Source organism: Elephantulus edwardii, unplaced genomic scaffold, assembly GCF_000299155.1.
Source record: "Elephantulus edwardii isolate Elephantulus edwardi_28Jun2011 unplaced genomic scaffold, EleEdw1.0 scaffold00250, whole genome shotgun sequence".
Lineage (NCBI taxonomy): Eukaryota > Metazoa > Chordata > Mammalia > Macroscelidea > Macroscelididae > Elephantulus > Elephantulus edwardii.
The window spans coordinates 3,569,368-3,589,358 of NW_006400000.1; the positions used below are offsets into that span (position 1 = coordinate 3,569,368).

The 19,991-nt window shown below is 44.1% G+C and overlaps 1 protein-coding gene across 1 annotated transcript in view; it reads left to right on the forward strand.

The window, feature by feature from the left end:
* SEL1L3 (sel-1 suppressor of lin-12-like 3 (C. elegans)) overlaps nucleotides 1-19,991 on the forward strand; it is a 232,357-nt gene that overhangs the window by 51,652 nt on the left and 160,714 nt on the right. Inside the window, exons 3-5 of the mRNA XM_006899266.1 lie at nucleotides 12,764-12,890; nucleotides 15,254-15,375; nucleotides 15,716-15,831. Coding sequence (XP_006899328.1) covers nucleotides 12,764-12,890; nucleotides 15,254-15,375; nucleotides 15,716-15,831 — 365 coding nt within the window. The remainder of the gene's footprint in view (nucleotides 1-12,763; nucleotides 12,891-15,253; nucleotides 15,376-15,715; nucleotides 15,832-19,991) is intronic.

Genomic DNA, 19,991 nt, shown 5'->3' on the forward strand with positions numbered 1-19,991 from the left:
GTCTTTTTTCATTACTAGCTGTGCATCTGATAGCTGGGCAGTGAATAAGGATGACTGGAAAAGAATTGACACCTTTGAATTGTGGTGTTGGAGAAAAACACTGAACATCCCATGGATGGCCAAGAGAACTAATAGCTATATCTTGGAGAGGGAGCAGCCTGAGTGCTCTTTGGAGGCAGGAATGATGAGGCTTCACCTCACATACTTTGGATGTTGCTAGGAGGGGCTATTCCTTGGAGAAGGACATGATGCTGGGAAGGGTGGACAGTCATTGAAGGAGAGGAAGACCCTCACCCATGTGGACTGACACAGTGACTGCTGCAATGAGCTTTTGTGTGTCAGGAAGTGTGAGGATGGCACAAGATAGAACAGGGTTCAGATCTGTTGTTTGTAGGTCACTATGAGTTGTACTCAACTCGACAGCACCTAACAACAACTTCTCTAAAACCACAGTTTAAAGGCATCATTTCTTCTGTCATCCATCTATTCATCCTTCACTGTACAGCTCTCAGCTGCATAGCAGGAGATTGAGGCAAACTTTAGTCTTCAGACTAATATCATTGCTCCATAGTCATTTGGAGACTGTGCAGTCCCTGACTGCAGACTTTCCCAGCATAATACATATCCTGACCTCCTGACGACTGATACCAAGTATACTGATTGTGGAGCCAAGTAAGATGAAGTCATTGTCATTGACAGCTAGTTGTTGAGTGTTAACCTCTTTATGCCATATAAGTACTTCTGTTGAATCAATAGCCCCTCTTTCCACACACAAGGGAGCAGATATTATTCACTCCCGTTCCGTCTCCATTAACAGTATGGTAAATATGTGCCTGTATTAGTACATATTTATCTTTGTTCTCTAGACTTACCATGACTGAGATATACCCCAAGTATTAGTTTTAACAAACATTTGTCCCTTACCGTTTAAGAGGTTGAATGGCCAAGTTCAGGGTTCTAGCTCTAGAAGAAGGCTCCCCACTCCCCATTGGTTCTGTAAGAAAGTCTTTGTTTTCTTATGTCTTGGCCACCCTGTGTCATTACTGGGTGGCCTGTGCTCTGGCTTGATAGCTCCTGGTTGAAGAGTCTCAGCTTCTTTGCCCCAACTCTTAAACACTTTTGTCATGAGCATTCATTGCTTATCAGCTGTCTCTGACTTCACCGCCTGTGGGCCAGGCCGGATCACTGTGCTCTGTGGGAACCATATGCTGAATAAGGCTATGCTAGTTATCCAGAGCAAGGATTCTGGTCCACTACTGAATGAGAGGAAGGGCTACATAGTTAAATGTGTCCAACCAGGGGTGATGTTCAAAATCTTTAGAAACCAGTATCAATGCCTTTGACATGTAATGTTGATGAAGAGTACTGAATGCCTGATGGATTTCCAAAAGAACTAACAAATCTATTTTGAAGGAAGTGCAGATAGAGTGCTTCTTAGAGGCAAGGATGGTAAAACTTCGTCTCACATACTTTGCGTGTGTTGTGAAGAGGGACCAGTGAAAAAAGACATCGCGCTGGGAAAGGTGGAGGGTCGGACAAAGGGAGGAAGACCTTCAACAGCGTAAACTGACATGATGTCTGCTACTATGGGCTTGAGTATGGCTGAAATTGTGAAGAGGACACAGGACAGGACAAAGGGCCAATCTGTTGTTCATGGGGTCTCCATGAGTCTTAGATGACTCAGTAGCACCCAATAACAACAGTAAGGGGTGCAGCAAGGAGGTAGCGACAGTTTACTGGTAGAATTTTCACCTTCCACATGGAAGACCTGGACTTTATTCTGGACCAGTGTACTTAATGCATAGCCAGCACCTGTTTGTCAGTGATGACTTCTGTGTTATTATAAACCTAAAACATTGAGTCTCAAGATTAAGGTGTACCTGATCCAGGCCATGGTCTTCTCAATTGCTTGCTATGCTTCTGAAAACTGGACAGTGACCAAGGATAACAGAAAAAGGATTGATGCATTTGAGTTGTGGTGCTGGAGAAGAGTATTGGACATCCCATGGACCACTAAGAGAACAAACAAGTCTGTCCTGGAGAAAGTCAAACCAGGGTTCCCTTTCGAAGCTAAGATTTTGAAACTCCATCTTACATACTTTGGGCGTGTTATCAGGAGAGCCCAGTCCTTGGAAAAGGACATCATGCTTGGAATTGTAGAAGGCCAGTGCAGGAGAGAAGACCCTGGAAGACATGGATTGACTCAGTAACTGTGACAATAGGGTCAGGTGTGTTGGAGACGGTGAGGATGGCTCCAGATAGGGCAAGGTTCAGAGCCATTATTCATAGGGTCACTATGAGTTGTAGTCAACTTGATGGCATATAAGAACAACAACATAAAGCTGAACAGGTATTATGTACTAGGAAGAAATGTCGGGTGATTTAGTTCCAAAAACAGCAGTGGACCCAGTGGATCACAGCAGCGTGTTCATGACTTATCATCGAGATGGCTAGGACTGGTCAACACTCCTGTCTGTTGGGCCTGGATAAGCATGATTCACAAGCTTGCAGATCAGGTGGCAGCTAACCTGAAGGGAGGTGGGGTCTCATTCAGTCTGGCCAGGTGCTGTCCTTAGTGCTGAAGCCCGGTAGTCCAGGAAGCCCTGTTAAGTTTGACCCTAATCTGAAGAACGGCCAGGGAAAGTGACAGAGCCTTAGATGTTCAAGGGAGCATCAATTATTTCATTAACATGAAAATATGTTAATGCCTTGGCAAATAGATGTGCTGCAATCCTGAAGGCACACAGTTCAAGACCACTAGCCGCTCCATGGGAGAAGGATGGACAGTCACCTTCTGTGTGATTCACTGTCTCTGAAAACCCGCCAGAGGGTCAGCTAGGGGTCCGACTCTATGGTAAACAACAACAACAACAACAACAATAATGATATACCACATGAACAGCAGCTGTAGATCTGGGGGGAGGGGGGCTTGTGTGTTCCCACGTGGCATTTAGTAGAAGGCTCACTGATTTCTAGTAGGGACTGGTCATATCTGCAGTGGTCAGCAAGTCACTATTCCACTTTCCTGGTATCCAAAATAAGAGGATTTTGCACCATATGAAATCTGGTAAGGAATAAGAAAGGTGCAGTGGGGACTTGTAGAAATAGAGTGGTAAAAAGCATAGATCAATAGTAATTAGTTACATAAAACACAAAGTATATGAATTATTGTATAAAACACAATTTACCTGAAGGAAACATAATGTATGTGAACGATTTTTATGCAAACTACAAGAGTAAGCATACATGATCTTGGGCCTCATTCTTATGCCATTAGTATATAATTTTATATAGACAAAAATTATGATTTAGAGCAGTTATATGCTTAAAAACAGGGAAAATGAGAAAATACAGTGCCGCCTCTTGCTCTAAAATGTAAAGAAATAAAACAAGAAGAATGGTTCGGGGAAATGAAGGCTGTTTCCAAATATGAATATTTTCCTGGAATTTTACATTTATGTCTTAAATATACTATTTTCCTACCTGACTTTCTCATTTAAGGTAAGCCAAAGAAGTGAATTTTGGGGAAGGAGCTGAAGGAGGAGTATCAAATGGCTTAGGCAGCACGGGGCTGTGGGAAGTGTTGGGAGAAAAGGAGGCCAGCTTGAATTTTGACTACGGCTGTATCCATTCATTCATTCATTCACCAAGTGTGTGGCTCTCATCGTCTGCTGGACCTGTTCTGTGATCCAGAGATGACATAGTGAATGAAGGAGAAGTCCTGCCCTCGTGGAGCTTACCTTCTAAAGGAAATCGGGTGATCTAGCTTCGTTAAGGTCTCCTACCTGTGAGTCCTCTTTGGTGGATGGTCCTGGCTTGAGTGTTCCTTATTCCATTGCCTGTGCAGACATCACTAATCAAGTCTACATCCTCCAAGCAGCCACGATCAGTGTACCAAACTGTCAGCAGAAGTGAACCTATGTGTTACTCTGGGGCACAAGAATTCTAACTTCATTCTTATTGAGACCTCAACTTAATGTGACTGATGGCAACCTCCTGTGTGTAAAAGGGGACCTGGGCCCCGTACTGTGTTCAGTGGCTGCTTTTTCAGAAGTAGGTCAATAGACCCTTCTTCTGAGGTGCCTCTGGGTGGACTTGAACCTCCCACCTTTGGTTATCAGCCAAGTACATTGTATGTCCAGAGACTGTTCTTGTTAATTGCTTCTAATTATAACAGAAAGGCAGTATCTTAATGAGGAAGAGTTATTGTTATTGCTGTGTGCCAGTGAGTTGCCTGTACCTCATAGCAACCCTATATATGACAGCTCCGAAGCCTGCCCTGTCCTGAGCCAGCCTCACTGTCTCTGACACACCTGCCCCCATAGCCCCCGTTACTGTGTCAGTCCATCTCATCTGAGGTCACCCTCTTCTGCACTGTCCCACTAGAACTGCAAACTGATGGACTATTGAAGCTATAGAATTCATAGGAGAGTCACCATTGCTTTGTTTTTTATTGGATATGAAAGATTAGGATTTTTGTAAAATTATTTTAGATCTTTGGATCTTAGGGTTTTCTCTCTGCAGTGTGTCTGCAGGTTCTCCTGTTCCATCCATTTCACTTTGATCCTTGGATATGAGAGACTCATCAGCATTCACTTTTTAACTCCTTTCACTTTCAAAACCTTTGTGAAGCCTCTTTTTACCTGAGTCAGACTGAGCAGAGTCAAATTCCATTTGCTCTGATAATGTTTCTTCCACTCACTACATAACTCAATGGCAGTCCTTAGCAGAAGGAATCCTAGGGGTCTAATGCAGCCATCTGGGTTCTTCGCTCTGTTCACTGTGAAGGAAGCCAAACCAAGGTGGAGCGTGATATCTACCTGGTGATGAATCTTTCCCCAGGTACAGAAGACAACTTGGCGATATTTCTATTTCTAACCCCAATTCCCAGGCAATAGTAAATTAGCAAGTCAAATGTGCTCCATTTGTAGACAAAAATGTTTGATGTACTTCTGTGCCAGTTGACAACTCCACATTTTAAGTCAGCAGCCAGGGACCTCTCCAAATTACTGAGGAGCAATGATGTTAGTTTGAGGACTAAGGTGCACTTAATTCAGAGCATCATCCTTTCTGTCACTTGCTGTACTGCTGAGGGCTGGACAGAGACTAAAGATGATGAAGAAGAATTGATGCCTTTGAATGGTGGTTTGTGGGAGAGCATTGAAGAGCCCATGGACTGGCAAGAGAACAGATAGGCCTTGGAGAAGGTGCAGCCAGGGTGCTCCTTGGAGGCAAAGATGATGAAAGCCTCATTTCACATACTTTGGACATATTGCTAGGAGAGGCTATTCCTTGTAGGGGGACATCATGCTTGGGAAGGTAGAGGAGCGGTGAAGGAGAGGAAGACCTTCAACCAGGTGGATTGACACCGTGTCTGCAGCAATGGGCTTGAGTGTGTCAGAGATTGTGAAGTTGTTGTGGGAAAGGACAGGGCTCAGATCTTTTGTCCATAGGGTCACTAGGAGTCGTACTCTACTCGACGGCGCCTAACAGCAACAATAATACATCCCTACCTATAACAAAGCAGATATATTTAAGGGCATTGATTAGGAAAATATGCTTTATTTTCTTTTACTTTTATCAGAGGGGTCAAAGAGGCAGAAAAATACTTTTCTGATTTCCACGTTACAATGAAGAGGCACCTCTCTAGAGTATAACGCAGTATCCCTCTCCCGCTGTTGTGGCTAAATGAGAGCTGGTATGTCCAGCATCCAAGGCTGAAGACCCCTAGTCTGTGTCTGCACTGGCACTTGGTGGCTTGTAGAGGGTCAGCAGCAGAAAGGAAGACCCTCCATGAGGTGGAATGACACATGACCACTTAGTGGGCTGCAGCCATGGGTGTCAGCAGGCTGACCCAGTGACTTAGGCTGGGCAGGGTTTCTTTCTGCTTCACATGGATTACGATGAATTGGAGCTGACTTAATGACATCTAACCACAGCCAATAGACATTCATTCTTCCTTCTCCAGGCAGTACAGGGCCTTAGCTTTCTTTCTACCATTTATTCATATACCTTTCCACCAAAGACAGGGAGCTCTGGTGGCATAGTCTATAGGGTTGTTATTGTTGTTGTGTACTGTTGAGTTGGATCTGACCCATAGCTGACGCTCTGGTGGATTTTCAGAGGCAGTTAATCACTCAGGAGGAGATTATCCATCCTTCTCCCACAGAGCAGCTGGTGGATTAGAACCACATGCCCTCAGGATTGCATCACAGCTTAGTGCACTGCTAACTCAAAGGCCATGCCTATTTGGTGGTTCGAATCCACCTGTGGCCCCTTAGGAGAGAAATGGGAAATCTCCTCCCACGTACTTTACAGCCGTGGAAAATCTCCTGGAGGGTGAGCTGAGTTGGTTCTGACGCGATGGCAATGAGCTATTGAGTAAAAAGTTGACACCAAGGAGCCTTTTCAGAAAGAGAAAAATGTCAACAAACGAATGGATAGAGAAGCTGTGGTATATTCACATAATGGAATACTATGCTGCATTGCAAAACAAGGAACTCATGCAATATTATTCAAAATGGGTGACTCTGGAGCACATTCTGCTGAGTGAAGTATCTCAGTGACAAAAGGACAAATACTGCATGGCATCACTGTTGTAAAGCAGGACTGACCTCGGGGTTGAGAGGAGACTGAGAAGGATGGGTTCAGTAATGTATACTGCATTGAAACAAATGAGGGAAAAAACTACTTAAGAGGGAAAGTTATTAGGTATTTTTGTCATGACAGGAGTCCAGAGCGAAGGCTGTATAGTGGAGTGGACTTGGGGGAAGGGGTCGTTAAAACAATGAAAGGATTTTTCTTTTACTTTTCAAAGAGGGTAGTGTACTAGGCGGGAGGGTCGGGAGGGGAGAAAAGTGCAACAATGAATGCATGGAAATCCAAAGTCTCTGTAAATTTTCATTGAAATTAATAATAAATTTTAAAAAAAGAAAAAAAGAAAGAAAAAAATGACTCTTGTTCTAGTAGATTTGGCTTTCAAGAGGTGTGAAGAATAAATAGGAAATTATGCTTCTTGTTCTTGAATGCTGCTGAGCTGCCCACCACTCATAGGTGATCGTGTGAACAACATTGGAGCCTTGCCCTGTCCCCACCACCCTCGCCATCTCTGCCATGCTCAAGGCCATTGTCAGTTGTCATTGTGTCATTTCATCTCCTGGAGGATCTTCCTCTTTTGCTGACCGTCTAGTTTTTGAAGCGTGACATCTTTTCCCAAAGACTACTGTCTCCTGACAACATGCGCACAGTGGGTGAGAAAAGTCTCACCGTCTTTGCTTCTAAGGAGCACCCTGTTTGCACATCCTTCGAGACGGATTTCTTTGTTCTTTTGGCAGTCCACAGTCTATTCAGTGCTCTGACAACATTGCAATTCCAAGACTTAATTCTTCTTTAAAATTCCTTATTCACTGGCCAACTTTTTACATATAAACAAAACAATGGGAGAAAAACATACCTTGGATCAGCCACACCATAGTTCTTAAACGGATATGCTTGCTTTTTAACACTTTAAAAAATGGGTCATTCATATCAGATAGGGTAGGTATTAAATATAGATAAAGTAACACACTTCTCCCTTTAAGACTCTGTGTGGACACTCCTATATTTTGTAGACCTTGGTACAGTGGCGGTTCAGTGGAAGAATTTTTTTTTCTTCCCTTTTCGCTTTTTGTATATGGTTGAATCAGATCTGACTGGCCCAGAAGATGTCCCCTCTGACTCCAGCAGAGTATCTGGTGGATTCGAACTCAGTGCGCCTTCGCAGTTGCAGGACAGCTTCTTGCCTCTAGGCCACTAGAGCTCCCCTCAGTGGAAGAATTCTTGACTTCCAAATTAAGGACCCAGATTTGACCCTGGCCAGTGTATCCCACAAGCATCCCCCCACTATTTGTCAGGAGAGCCTTATGTGCTGGTATCATGTGAAAAGAAAGAGAGACCTCATGATTTATATTTGAAAGTGAACCCTGAAATGATTTTATGAGTTTTTCATGAGTTGAGGGTTGACCTGATACCAGCTAGCAAAAGTTATGTTTTCTGGAGCGACAGGTGGTGCAAGAGAGGTCAAGGTTTTCATCTGTAGTTGTAGTCAGCCGGACAGTATCTAACAACAACTATTTGTTGTTGTTGTGTCTCATCGAGTCAGAACTGATCCACAGCTGACCATCAGGTGGGTTTTCAGAGGCAGTAAATGGCACAGGAGGAGACTGTCCATCCTTCTGCTGAGCAACTGGTGGACTCGAACCATGTGCCTTCAGGTTGGTAGTGCAGCTCCTTACCACTAGGCCACCTGGACACCCTAACAACAACAGAGCTACCAAAAGGCATTTTCCCCCATCTGCAAAAGAAGGTGGAGCTGTGATCAGAAATTTTGGTATTGAGGAAATGGATAATATCTGCTCAGAAGAAAAATAACGATGTCATCTCAAGAGCAGAGATTCTTACATGAAATTGCTGGTGTTTGCATCTGAGCCCTAACTCTTGTTTATTTATAATTTCAATGCAAACTTATTCATTATTTAGCTACAGTGCTGTATCCCTCATCCATATCAGAGATTGTGAAGATGGCACAAAATCACGCAAGATTTAGATACGTTGTTTATAGAGCTGAGATGAGTTGTAGGCAACTTGATGGCACCTAACAACAACAACAACAGCTCTCTAAGACTCAGTGTTTTCATTTGCTCAACGAGGACGGTAATAAAACTCACTTCATCGGGTGTCGTGAAATTCTGTGAAATGTGCTTGTATGGATGGCTTGGCATATAAAACAAACAAGGAAGAAAAAAAGGCCCAAACTAAAGCCATCACCATTGAATCAGTCCTAACACATAATGGCCCTATGGTAGACCTACCACATAGGGTTCCCAGGCAGTTCTCTTTAGGGAAGCAGACTGCCCCATCATTCTGGTGGGTTTGAACTGTAGATATTTCCATGAATAGCTGAACACTTAACCACTGCACCACCAGGGCTCCTTAAGCATTCAATAAATGTTAGTTGTTATTTTACAGTGGTGCCTTCCTTCCTCATCTAAGTTGTTGTGATGTGCCATTGGAATCGACTTGTAGCTCACCCCTCAAGTGGGCATTCAGAGACCATACATTGCATGGAGAGAGCAGTGGAGCAGCTGGTGGATTCGAACTGCGTGCCTTTTCATTGACAGCACAACTCCTTACCCACTAGACTACCAGAGCTTCCTCTCTTCATCTATAACATGGAGATAGTTATGAAGATTAAATTGATTCATATAAACTGACAACTGACTGGAAGATTTCCATATTTATTCTCATTCCAAAATAAAGAGTAAGGAAATTATCAAACAGTATCACTAATATCACATGCAAGCGAAATCCTGTTGCAGATTCATTCAAAAACGACTGGAATAGTACATCCACAGAGAACTGCCAGAAATACAAGCCAGGTTTAGAAGAGGCCTTGGCACTAGAGACACTATTGCCAATGTCAGATCGATCTTGGCAGAATACCAGAGGAATGTCTGTGTTTCATTGACTATGCAAAGGCATTTGACTGTGTGGATCACAACAAATTGTGGTTGACCTTGAGAAGAATGAGAATCCCAGAACACTTGATTATGTTCAGATGAAACCTATATTTGGTACAGGAAGCAATCCTCAGAACCGCACAAGGAAACACTGCATGATTCAAAATCAGCAAAGAAGTGTGTCAGGGATGCATCCTGTCTCCATGTCTTTTCAATCTGTATGATCAGCGACATGAGGCTGGAAACTAAGGTGCACCTGATCCGGGCTATAATCTTTGAAATTCTGTGCTATGCATCGGAGAGTTGGACAGTGACTAGAGATGATAGAAAGAGAATTGATGCCTTTGAGTTGTGGTGCTGGAGAAGAGTGTTGAATATACCATGGACTGCTTGGAGAACAGGTTTGTCCTGGAGAGGGTGAAGTCCAAGTGCTCCTTGGAGGCAAGGATTCTGAAGTTCTGTCTGACATACTTCGGGCATGTTGCAAGGAGGGACTGGTCCTTGGAGAGGGACATCATGTTTGGGAGAGTGGAGGGACGGCAAAGAAGAGGAAGACCCTCGATGAGATGGATCGATTCTGTATTCGGGTGGTGGGAATGAATGTATCGGAGACAGTGAGGTTGGCACAGGATAGAATGGTGTTTAGGGCTCTTGTACATAGGGTCACTATGAGTCGCAAGTGACTTGGTGGAACATAACAATAACAACAACATGAGGATCAGATCATTTGGAAAGCTGGCGTTTATGAGGAGGAATGTGGCATCAGGATTGGAAAAAAAACTCATCAATAACCTGTGTTCTGTGGATAACACAACTTTGGTGAAATTGAAGAGGATCTGAGGAGGGCCTGAAGCATTTGGTGAGAAAAGTCAAGATCTGTAGTTTTCAATATGGACTGAAGCTCAATGGCAAGAAGACAAAGAGTCTCACCACTGAGCCAGCTGGCACCACCATGATGGATGGAGAAGAGATTGAGGTTGTTAACAATTTCAGCTTCGTTGGCTCCACGATCAACACTCTTGAAATCAGAAGTCAGGAAATCTAAAAAGGAATGGCATTGGAGAAGTCTGCTGTCAGAGACCTCTTCAAACTGCTAAAGAGCAATGATGTAAGTCTAGAGATTAAGGTGCACCTGATCCAGGCCTGCATCAGAGAGCTTAACAATGAATGACTAAGGATGACAGAAGAAGAATCGATGTCTTTGAGTTGTGGTGCTAGAGAAGAATATTGAATATACTATGGACTCTCTAGAGAACAAACAAGTCTTAGAGAGGTTGAAACCAAGTTTCTCCTTGGAAGCTAGGATTTTGAAGCTCCATCTCACATACTTTGGGCATGTGGCCAGGAGGGACCAGTCCTTGGAGAAGGACATCATGCTTGAATGGGTGGAGAGACAGTACAGGGGAGGAAGACCCCAGATGAGACGGGTTGATATAGTAAATGGGGCAGTGAGGGTTGGGTGTCCTAGTGAGTGAGATAGATCAAGATTCAGTGGTGTTGTATTTTGGTTTGCTGTGAGTCACAGGCAACTCGAAGGCACCTAAAAACACTACCACATAGGCCAAATGCTTATAGCAGTATCTGCCCTATAAACTCACCTCTTCTGCTGTTGAGTTATTTTCCATTCCTAGTGGACACAGTAGAACTTCTCTCTGGGATGGTTAAGGCTGATAATCTTTCCAGAAGCTGACTGTCACGTCTTTCATCATTATAATGGCTGGCGAGTTTGAACTGTTGATGTTTCAGTTAGGAGCCCCGTGCTTTACCCACCGTGTCATCAAGGTACCTGCCTATCTCATTGTGACAGTTACATCAAACAAAACCAAGCTTCTTGTCATGGAGTCCATTCTGAGTGATGTGTTACGGAGAAAAACTCCTGAAGGTTTTCTTGAGTTCAAGCTCTGTGTAGGAGTTCTTGACACTGTGGTTAAAGCATTTGACTGCTAACCAGAAGGTCTGCAGTTCAAACCCACCTGCCACTCTATGGAGGAATGATGAGGCAATCTGCCTCTGGAAAGGTTGACTCTGACCTGCAGGGTCTCTGTGAATGGGAATCCGCTCAGCAGTGGTGGCTTTGCTTTACAATCTTTATAGAAACAGATCACCAGGCCTCTCTTTCATAGTGCTCTTATAGATTTGAAGCACAAACCTTATACTGTTGCTAGTATTGTAGTTATTGTTATGTGTGGTCGAGTTGCTTGTGACTCATAGCAACCCTAATTAAAACAGCCCTAAACCACACTCTATCCTGTGCCAATCTTTTTGTTTCTGACACACTTAGCCCCATAATCCCAGTCACTGAATCAATCCATCTCATTCAGGGTCTTCCTCTCCCATGCCGTCACACCACCCTCCCAAGCATGACATCCCTCTCCAAGGACTGGTCCCTCCTTGCAACATGCCCAAAGTATGTCAGATGGAGCTTCAGAATCCTTGCCTCCAAGGAACAGGCTGGTCTCACCCTCTCCAGGACAAACCTGTTTGTTCTCCTAGCAGTCCGTGGTATATTAAGTACTCTTCTCCAGCACCACAGCTCAAAGGCATCAATTCTATCATCCTTAGTTATGGTCCAGCTTTCTGACTCACAGCAAGTAATTCCAAAGACTTTGACCTAGATTAGGTGCACCTTAGTCTCCAGACTGACATCGTTGCTCTTAGGTGCCATCAAATGAGAATTTTCTCATAGCTGATCCTCCAGTCAGTTTTCAGAGTCCAGCATAAACCATTTGCACCAGTATTAACTGCTAGTATTATACACACTCACAGTATGTTCCTTAGCGTTAGGAGTTGTTGAGTTGTGTACCGTTGAGTCAGAACCACCCCATAGCTGACCCCCTGGTGGGTTTTCAGAGGCAAGTAATAGCCCATCCTTATTCTAGGGAGCAGTTGGTGGCCTGGAACATGTGTCTTTAGGATTGCAGTGCAGCTTCTTGTATGTGAAAGAGACAGAGATGCCTCAATTCAAATGCTGAAAGTTATCTCTGCCTCTGTATCTTTCTGAGCCTCAGGCTTTTTACCTGTAGGAGTTAAGATAAAATCGACTTTGCAGATTGTTATGAAAATGAACTGCTGTCGTCCCTGTGCAGTGTTCGTGTCCCATCAACATTCGCTATCATATGGCAACATAGCTATGATATAGCAATATATAGCACATAAAGGGGACTGTTTCATGCCCGCGTTTGTGTGGATCTGGGCAGCGGCGCCCGTGGAGAGCATCATCTGGGAAGTATTGCTTTTCTGTTAAGATGGCTGTTTCTCTCTTTCAGATGTTGTCTCCCTCCTTGGCTTCTTCTACGCCTCCAGTGGGGAAAACACAGGTGTCGTGAAGAAGTTCCCGAGGTTTCAGAACCGGGAACTGGAAGCCACCCGCCGCCAGCGCGTAGATTATCCCCTGTAAGAATTGTGGGGTGCTGTCTGGGTGTCACTCTTGGTTCACAAGGGCCAGACCCAGGCTCGTGGGAGTCTTGAACTCACACACCTTGGTCATCAGAGCATTGAGCTTGACCTCCCCAATAGCTTAGAAATGCTGACCTGAAAACTTTACACTCTTTTTGAGTTACTCTTGTGTTTGGCAAATCTCACTTAACCTTAGACTTTATCATTCCTGAGTAGGGGGACAAGGTGTTTGGGTCTTGTAAACACTCAGCTCAGATCAGCTCAGCCAGGGGCTACACTCACTGCAGTTTTTGCTTTGTTTGCTCTTTCTGTCTTGGAAGATTGGGCTAAGCCAAGAAGAAACAGGAGAACAGTTACTGTCTAGTCACTTCCAACTCACGGCCATCCTGTGCTTCAGAATAGAATTGTGCTCCATGGAGTTTTCAGTGATTGGTTTTTTGGGGACATAGATCATCAGGCCTTTCTTCCATGCTGCCTTTGGGTGAACTCAAACCTTTGAATTTACTTGTAGCTTAAGGTCCCCAAAGGTTGTATCTCTCATTGCTGGCTAATTGGAACTGACTCATAACTGAGTCTGCATTGGATTTGCATCACACTAGAGAGGATTTCCCACCTTTCTCCCACCGAGCCACTGGGGGATTCGAACTGACCGGGAGTCTTTGGGTTAGCTTTGCAGCTCTATAGACTACATTACCAGAGCCCCCTGGGATTGCATTAGCTGCTTGAGATCTGACAACTTTTTATCCCCTCCATTGATTTCAGCACGATTTTCCCTCCTACTGAATTGAAGATGCTGGAAACGGTCCCCGGTTCACCTCAGACAGGCTGGATTTAGCAGAGTGATTTAATTCTTCCCAGGCTGCTGGCTGTGGAAAGATCTCGAGTCACTTTCCCGGGCGTCTGCTCTTGCTAAGCTTCCTTGTAATAACTTATCTTCCTGAGCTTGCTCAGCTGGGTAGGTCAGGAGGGAGCTAGCTGTGTGCCACCATCTGTTTGCATATCTGACTGCTGATTTGGAGGGCAGATTAAGAAGCCCAGATTATTGTGAAGGATTTGTTCCGATGGATCCCCGAAGAATGAAGAGCTGCTGGTCCCTGTGCATTCACTGAAGCTGTGAGCCAGTTACAGGAACAAATGAATAGAACCGGATGCATTGATTTTGACCTTGGTTCATGTTGCATGTGCAAAAGATAGTTACTTCCAACTCCTCGTCTTTGAAGGAGGCAAAAATGGCTGTAGCCCTGGTGGCACAGTGATTAAACATTGGCTGCTAACCAAACGCTTGATGGTTTTGAACCCACCGGCCTCTCTGTGAAAGATAAGAGCTGGTGATGAGCTCCTGTAAAGCTGACAGCCTTGGGGAGGGTCTGAGCTAGTTATACCTTGTCATAGGGGGTCGCTGTGAGTCAGAATTGACAGCACACAATAGCCAACCTGAAGGTTGATGGTTCAGATCCACCCAGCAGTACTGTGGGAGAAAAGGCCTGGAAATCTGCTTTTGTTACAATGACAGCAAAGCAAACACAGCGGAGCTCAGTTCTTTTCTGTAACACAGGGGGACACTGGGAGCTGGAATCATCCCAGTTGCATCCAGTAACAACCCCCACCACATCTTTGAGTTGCTTGTTCTCTGCACTGTTCAGCAAATACCTGCTGAATGATGGCCTGACCAGATCGCCTCACTCAAAGCGTCCTACTTAAGTTATCCTCACTCCCAGAATCACAACATACACAATATTTTATCACCCAAAATAGCCCCAGTCCAGGAAAGGAATAATTAGATCATTTGTTCCGTATCAGTCAGGCGGCAATGTGGTCCCGCACAACTTAATGTGTGCATTAAAATAATGCATATGTGTCTCAATTATCGTATGGTGATGCCACTCCGCAGATGATTACATTTTCCTACCTGAGGGCTTTTATCATGCAAAGAAACAAAATGTCTCAAAAAGCCCTTATTATGTGGCGTTCCCCCCCTCTTCTAATCACCAAAATTAGAAAAGCTTCTTATCAAATCACCTCTTATTAAAATCCGAATTTTTATTCTATGTCTGGCTTTATAAACCTTAATCAAGAATGTGGCTGGCAGGCACGTGGGATCCTTACAGACCCACGGAAGCGGAGCTCTTGGTGTAAGGCAGAGCGTTTGCACAATGATGCTTAACTCTTGTCTGTTGTAGTTCCTTTAACCTCCTTTGTCTCAAAAATCATGGTTTTGCAATCTCCTCTCCCTTGACGAGCACGAAGGCGAATCCATCCCTTTCTTGGGAAGAAAGCAATCCACTGAGTCGTTGTTAACTATAATTACCTGTTCTTAGATTATATCAATCTACGCATTTCTCCCCCTTCACTTTTTCCAGGTTTACCGTTTCACTCTGGCTTTACTTGCTGCATTATTGCAAGGCGAATCTCTGTGGGATTCTGTATTTTGTAGATTCTCACGAGATGTACGGCACACCGTCTGTGTTTCTGACTGAAGAGGGTAAGTGGAAAACAACCTTCAAAATGCTGTTATCATTTTCTTACTCTCTGTCTAGCAGTGGGTAGGTCTCCCTAGTATAAAGGAAGAGATTTGTCGATGTGTGACAGTTCAGTGAGAGTGACGGCTTTCAAATCCAGGCTTCAACTTAAACTTGAACCAGTGTCTTATTTACAGAGGGATGCATGTAGGGATGTGCTGTTTTACTTAGAGGAAAGAACATGGGTTAGCCTTAAAGCTTCCTAGAAAAATTAATTGAGATGTTTCCATTCTTTCTTCCCATCTAAGGATTTGTTGTGTTACATTTATTGGTCTCTTTCATGAGCTTTGATTTTCCTTTCAGGCAACTTGCATATTCAAATGCATCTTATCAAAGGAGAAGACCTTGCTGTGAAAACAAAATTCATGATCCCTTTGAAGGAGTGGTTTCGGCTGGATATTTCTTTCCATGGAGGCCAGGTACCTGTTGTTAAATGTCTTATCAGCGTGGTCACTGACAGTTAAGCACTGTTGGAAAGTTAAGACAGTAATGGCTCAGAGGTCAAATTCAGGGAACTTTAATGGTCAGAAATTGTGCTGCCAGCACAAAGCCACCAGCTGCTCCATGGGAGAAAGATGAACAGTCTCCTCCCATGTCATTTACTGCCTCTGAAAACCTGCTGGAGGGTCAGCTACGGGCTGGTTCCAACTTGACTGTCCACAACAACATGTGGAGGATTCAAGAGCAGTGGCCACCCAGTGAAGCCACTGCCTGCCTGCCATCGGAAGTGTGTGTCGCTAAGACACAGAGAATGTTCCAGCAGAGCTTTCTGGCTAAGAGGGAGTAGGAAGAAAGGCCTGGCCTTCCACTTCTAAAAATCCTTCTGGATCCCAACTGTCCAGTCCATATAGCGGATTGTGGGGATGGCAGAGGGATGGACAGCATTTGGTTCCAATGTGTGAGGTCAGTCTGAGTTGGAACAGCTTGATAGAAGGACAGCTCACAACCACCACAAGAGCATTGTTGGAAAGTTAAGAAGCAAACTCCAGATCTGCAAAAGCAAATGCGTGCTGTATGAGACTCTCGACATCACTGCACTTGCTAAATCAGAATCTTGGAGCCGGAAGTATAGATTCCCGGACTCCTGTGCCATTTAATTAACTTTGAAAGTGTTGCTTTTGACTACCTTATGACTGAGTAAATAATACAGGCAGCTAGATGGCCACAGCAGCCCAGTCCTTTCCCCTTAGGAGAAGGGCTTTGTGGAGATTAAATATTCAAGCAGCAGTGGCCAAGCTTATGTGGTGCTATCAGATCTGCAACTTTTCTTTCCCAATCAGGGAATTGATTGGTTAGTTCAGCCAAGGAGCGGTTTGACTGCTTTTGGCAGTTGGGAGAATGACACTTATTTGGATTAAACAGACAGAACAATAGCCAACAAAAATCAGTGACAATTGTGATGGGACGGAGAGGTTTTCTGTATTCTGTGCTGTAAACCCTACGTGTAACTATGTCAGACTTTCCTAACACAGCTTTTATGGATTATGGCAAAGCTGCTGTTAATAATTGAGGGCGACTCCGTTCCTTGATCCACACAATGCCAGTCTCCCATTCTTCCCTGGTTATTTCTCCTTTTACACCACCTTTTCTTATTGATTTGTGATTTTCCTGTAACGAAACTGGAAGAGACGTTTTTGTTTATCTTGTGTATTGGATCATACACGGTCTTCCCCTGGTGTTTTCAGTTGATCACATTTCCTTTTCCAGAAAGACAAAAGAAATCAGGTCAGTCCGCGTTGCCTTCCTGAGAGGCAACTCTAAAATGTTAACTCTTTCTGTGTGTGTGTGTGTGTTCTTAAAAAAATATTAGATAATATCCTTCTGGTCTGCATTTTAAGCTTCTTGTCTCCCTGAGGTCATGGTGGGGTTGTGTCTTGCATGACTTTTCCCCTAAGGAACAGGTTGACACAGTGTGCCCCTTTGACAGATGTCAAATCATCCCAGCACATTCTCGGATCTTATTTTGCACCTGCTGTATGCAAGGCGCCGGGCGCCAGGAGCTTACAGACAATTTATGGAAATAGCATTAAGCAGGTGAAGAACTGTCATGAGGAAAGCGTAATTGCCAAATGATTCATGTTGATTCTGAGAAGGGAGGCAGCGCTTTAAGCTGGGGTGCTCAGAGAGGGTTTCAGAGAGGCTTCCTACCGGTGCGCTTTTCGTTAGATGACAAGGTAGGGAGGGGGCTTTGCAGTCCATCCCCGGAAGTGGACAGACAAATTAGTTGGAGCAGAGTAGAAATTTCTAGACTAAGGTTGTTGTGGCTGAGTACTAGCAAGTCGAGTCCAACTCCTAGCAACCCTCTCAAAAGAGTAGAATGTCGCCATGGGTGTTCTTGGCTGTAATCGTGCAGGAACAAGTTTCCAAGTCTGTCTCCCTTGGAGCTGTTGGTGGGTTGGAACTGCCAAGCTTCGCGTTAGCAGCCAAGCATTTAACCATTACAAAACCAGGGCTCCTCGGAAAACTAACAGAAGAAAGCAAGCTCTTGGTGGGAGTGGAAAATCCTCAGTACCAGGGGACTTGGACTTTCATTGGAAGAGTCTGATCGAAGCTGTCCTTTAATCGAAGCAATGACTCGAAGCATGGGATAAAGCTAGAGAAGGGATTAGAGAAACTAATGGGGATTCAAAGAGAAAAGTGGAGTTTAGTTTTTTAGCGTGAATGTCAACTCCAATAAACTTCTTTTCATTCCACAATGCCTCCTCCCTGATTCAAAAGTAAACCCCAAAGGGCTGTGTGTTGTTTGTCCATACCAGGTCCGTCTCTGTGGTGGGACAATAATTCCTGCTTTGAATTAATGGAGGAAACAAAACAGGAAAACATCCTGTAATCGGTTGATGCTAATTCATAGTGGCCCTATGAGTGGGACTGACCTGTAGGGCTTCCAAGGCTGTGAATCTCTGTGGAAGCAGACTACCACTTCCTGCCTCCTCAGAGAAGCTGGGAGATTTGAATCTCTGACTTTCTGGTTAGTAGCTGAGCATTTTAACCACTATACTACCAGGCCTTCTTTGGTTAAATGGGCAAGTGAGTTCAAGTAAGCTGGTTTGTAGAAACGACTGGTTTGAGCTATTTTCAGTCAACTGATATATTGTAATGGCTGAGTACTTTTAACTTATTTTTTGTCATTGTGATCGAGAATATATACATTAGAACTACACTCATTAAGCACTTTCTACATGTACAATTCACTGACATGGATTACATTCTTAAAGTTGTACAATTATTCACAACTTCCTTTCTTTTTTATTTAATAGTCTTTTAATTTTTCCTTTTTAAGAATGAACTTTGACTTGAAAAGGGAGACTGAATAAAGTTTTAAATAAACATAAATCAAAATCATACTATCCAGTAGCCAGTATAGCTTGTGACAAAAGTTCTGTATTGTCAAGGTTTTGGCTTTGGTTTTGGTTATTGGCTTCACAAATGTTGGTTGACCCTGAGAAGAATGGGAATCCCAGAACACTTGATTGTGCTTATGTGAAACCTATCCTTGGACCAGAAGGTCCAGAAGGGAGTTGTCAGAACAGAGCAAAGAAATACTGCATGGTTCAAAATCAGGAAGAGTGTACGCCAGTGTCCTTTTTCCATTCCTTTTCAATCTATATGCAGAACATCTCATCTGGGAGGCTGGGATCTATGAGGAGAAATGTGGCATCAGGATTGGAGGAGGACTCATCAACAACTTGCTTTATGCAGATGGCACAACCCTGCTTGCTGAAACTGAGGCGGACCTGAAGAGCTCACTGCAGAAGGTCAAGGACTGTAGCCTCCAATATGGATTGAAGGTCAACATTAAGAAAACAAAGATTCTTACCACTGTGCCTACTGGCAGCATCATGATAGATGGTGAAGAGATTGAGATTGCTAATGGCTTTAGTTTGCTTGGCTGACTAATCAACACTCTTGGTACCAGCAGCCAGGAAATCAAAAGACTAATTGCATTGGGAAAGTCTGCTGTTAGAGACCACTCCAGAGTACTGAAGATCAGTGACATCAGTATGGAGACTAAGGTGCGCCTGATCCAGGCCAGAGTTTTCACAATTGCTTGCTATGCATCAGAAGGCTGGACAATAGCATAGGGATCATAGAAAGAGAATTGATGCCTTTGAGCTGTGGTACTAGAGAGAATATTGAATATGCCAAGAACTGCCAGGAAAACAAACAGGTTCGTCCTGGAGAAGGTGAAGCTGGACTGCTCCTTGGAGGCTTTTTCTTGGAGGATTCTGAGGCTTTTTCTGACATACTTTGGACATGATGCAAGGAGGTACCGGTCCATGGAAAGGGACACCATGCTTGGAAGGGTGGAGGGACAGCACAGGAGAGGAAGACCCTTAATGAGCTGGATTGATTCAGTGACAGGGGTAATGAGGATAAGTGTGTTAGAGATAATAAGATTGGCACAGGATAGAGCAGGTTTCAGGGCTATTGTACATAGGGTGCTATGAATTGCAAGCGACTAGATGGCACATAACAACAACAGTAACAACAAATGTGACCAGCTCAGTTGTCTGGGCACTAGAAGCTGTGCTCAAGATTACAACAGCTATAGCTACTGAGGAGGAAGAGAAATGAACCC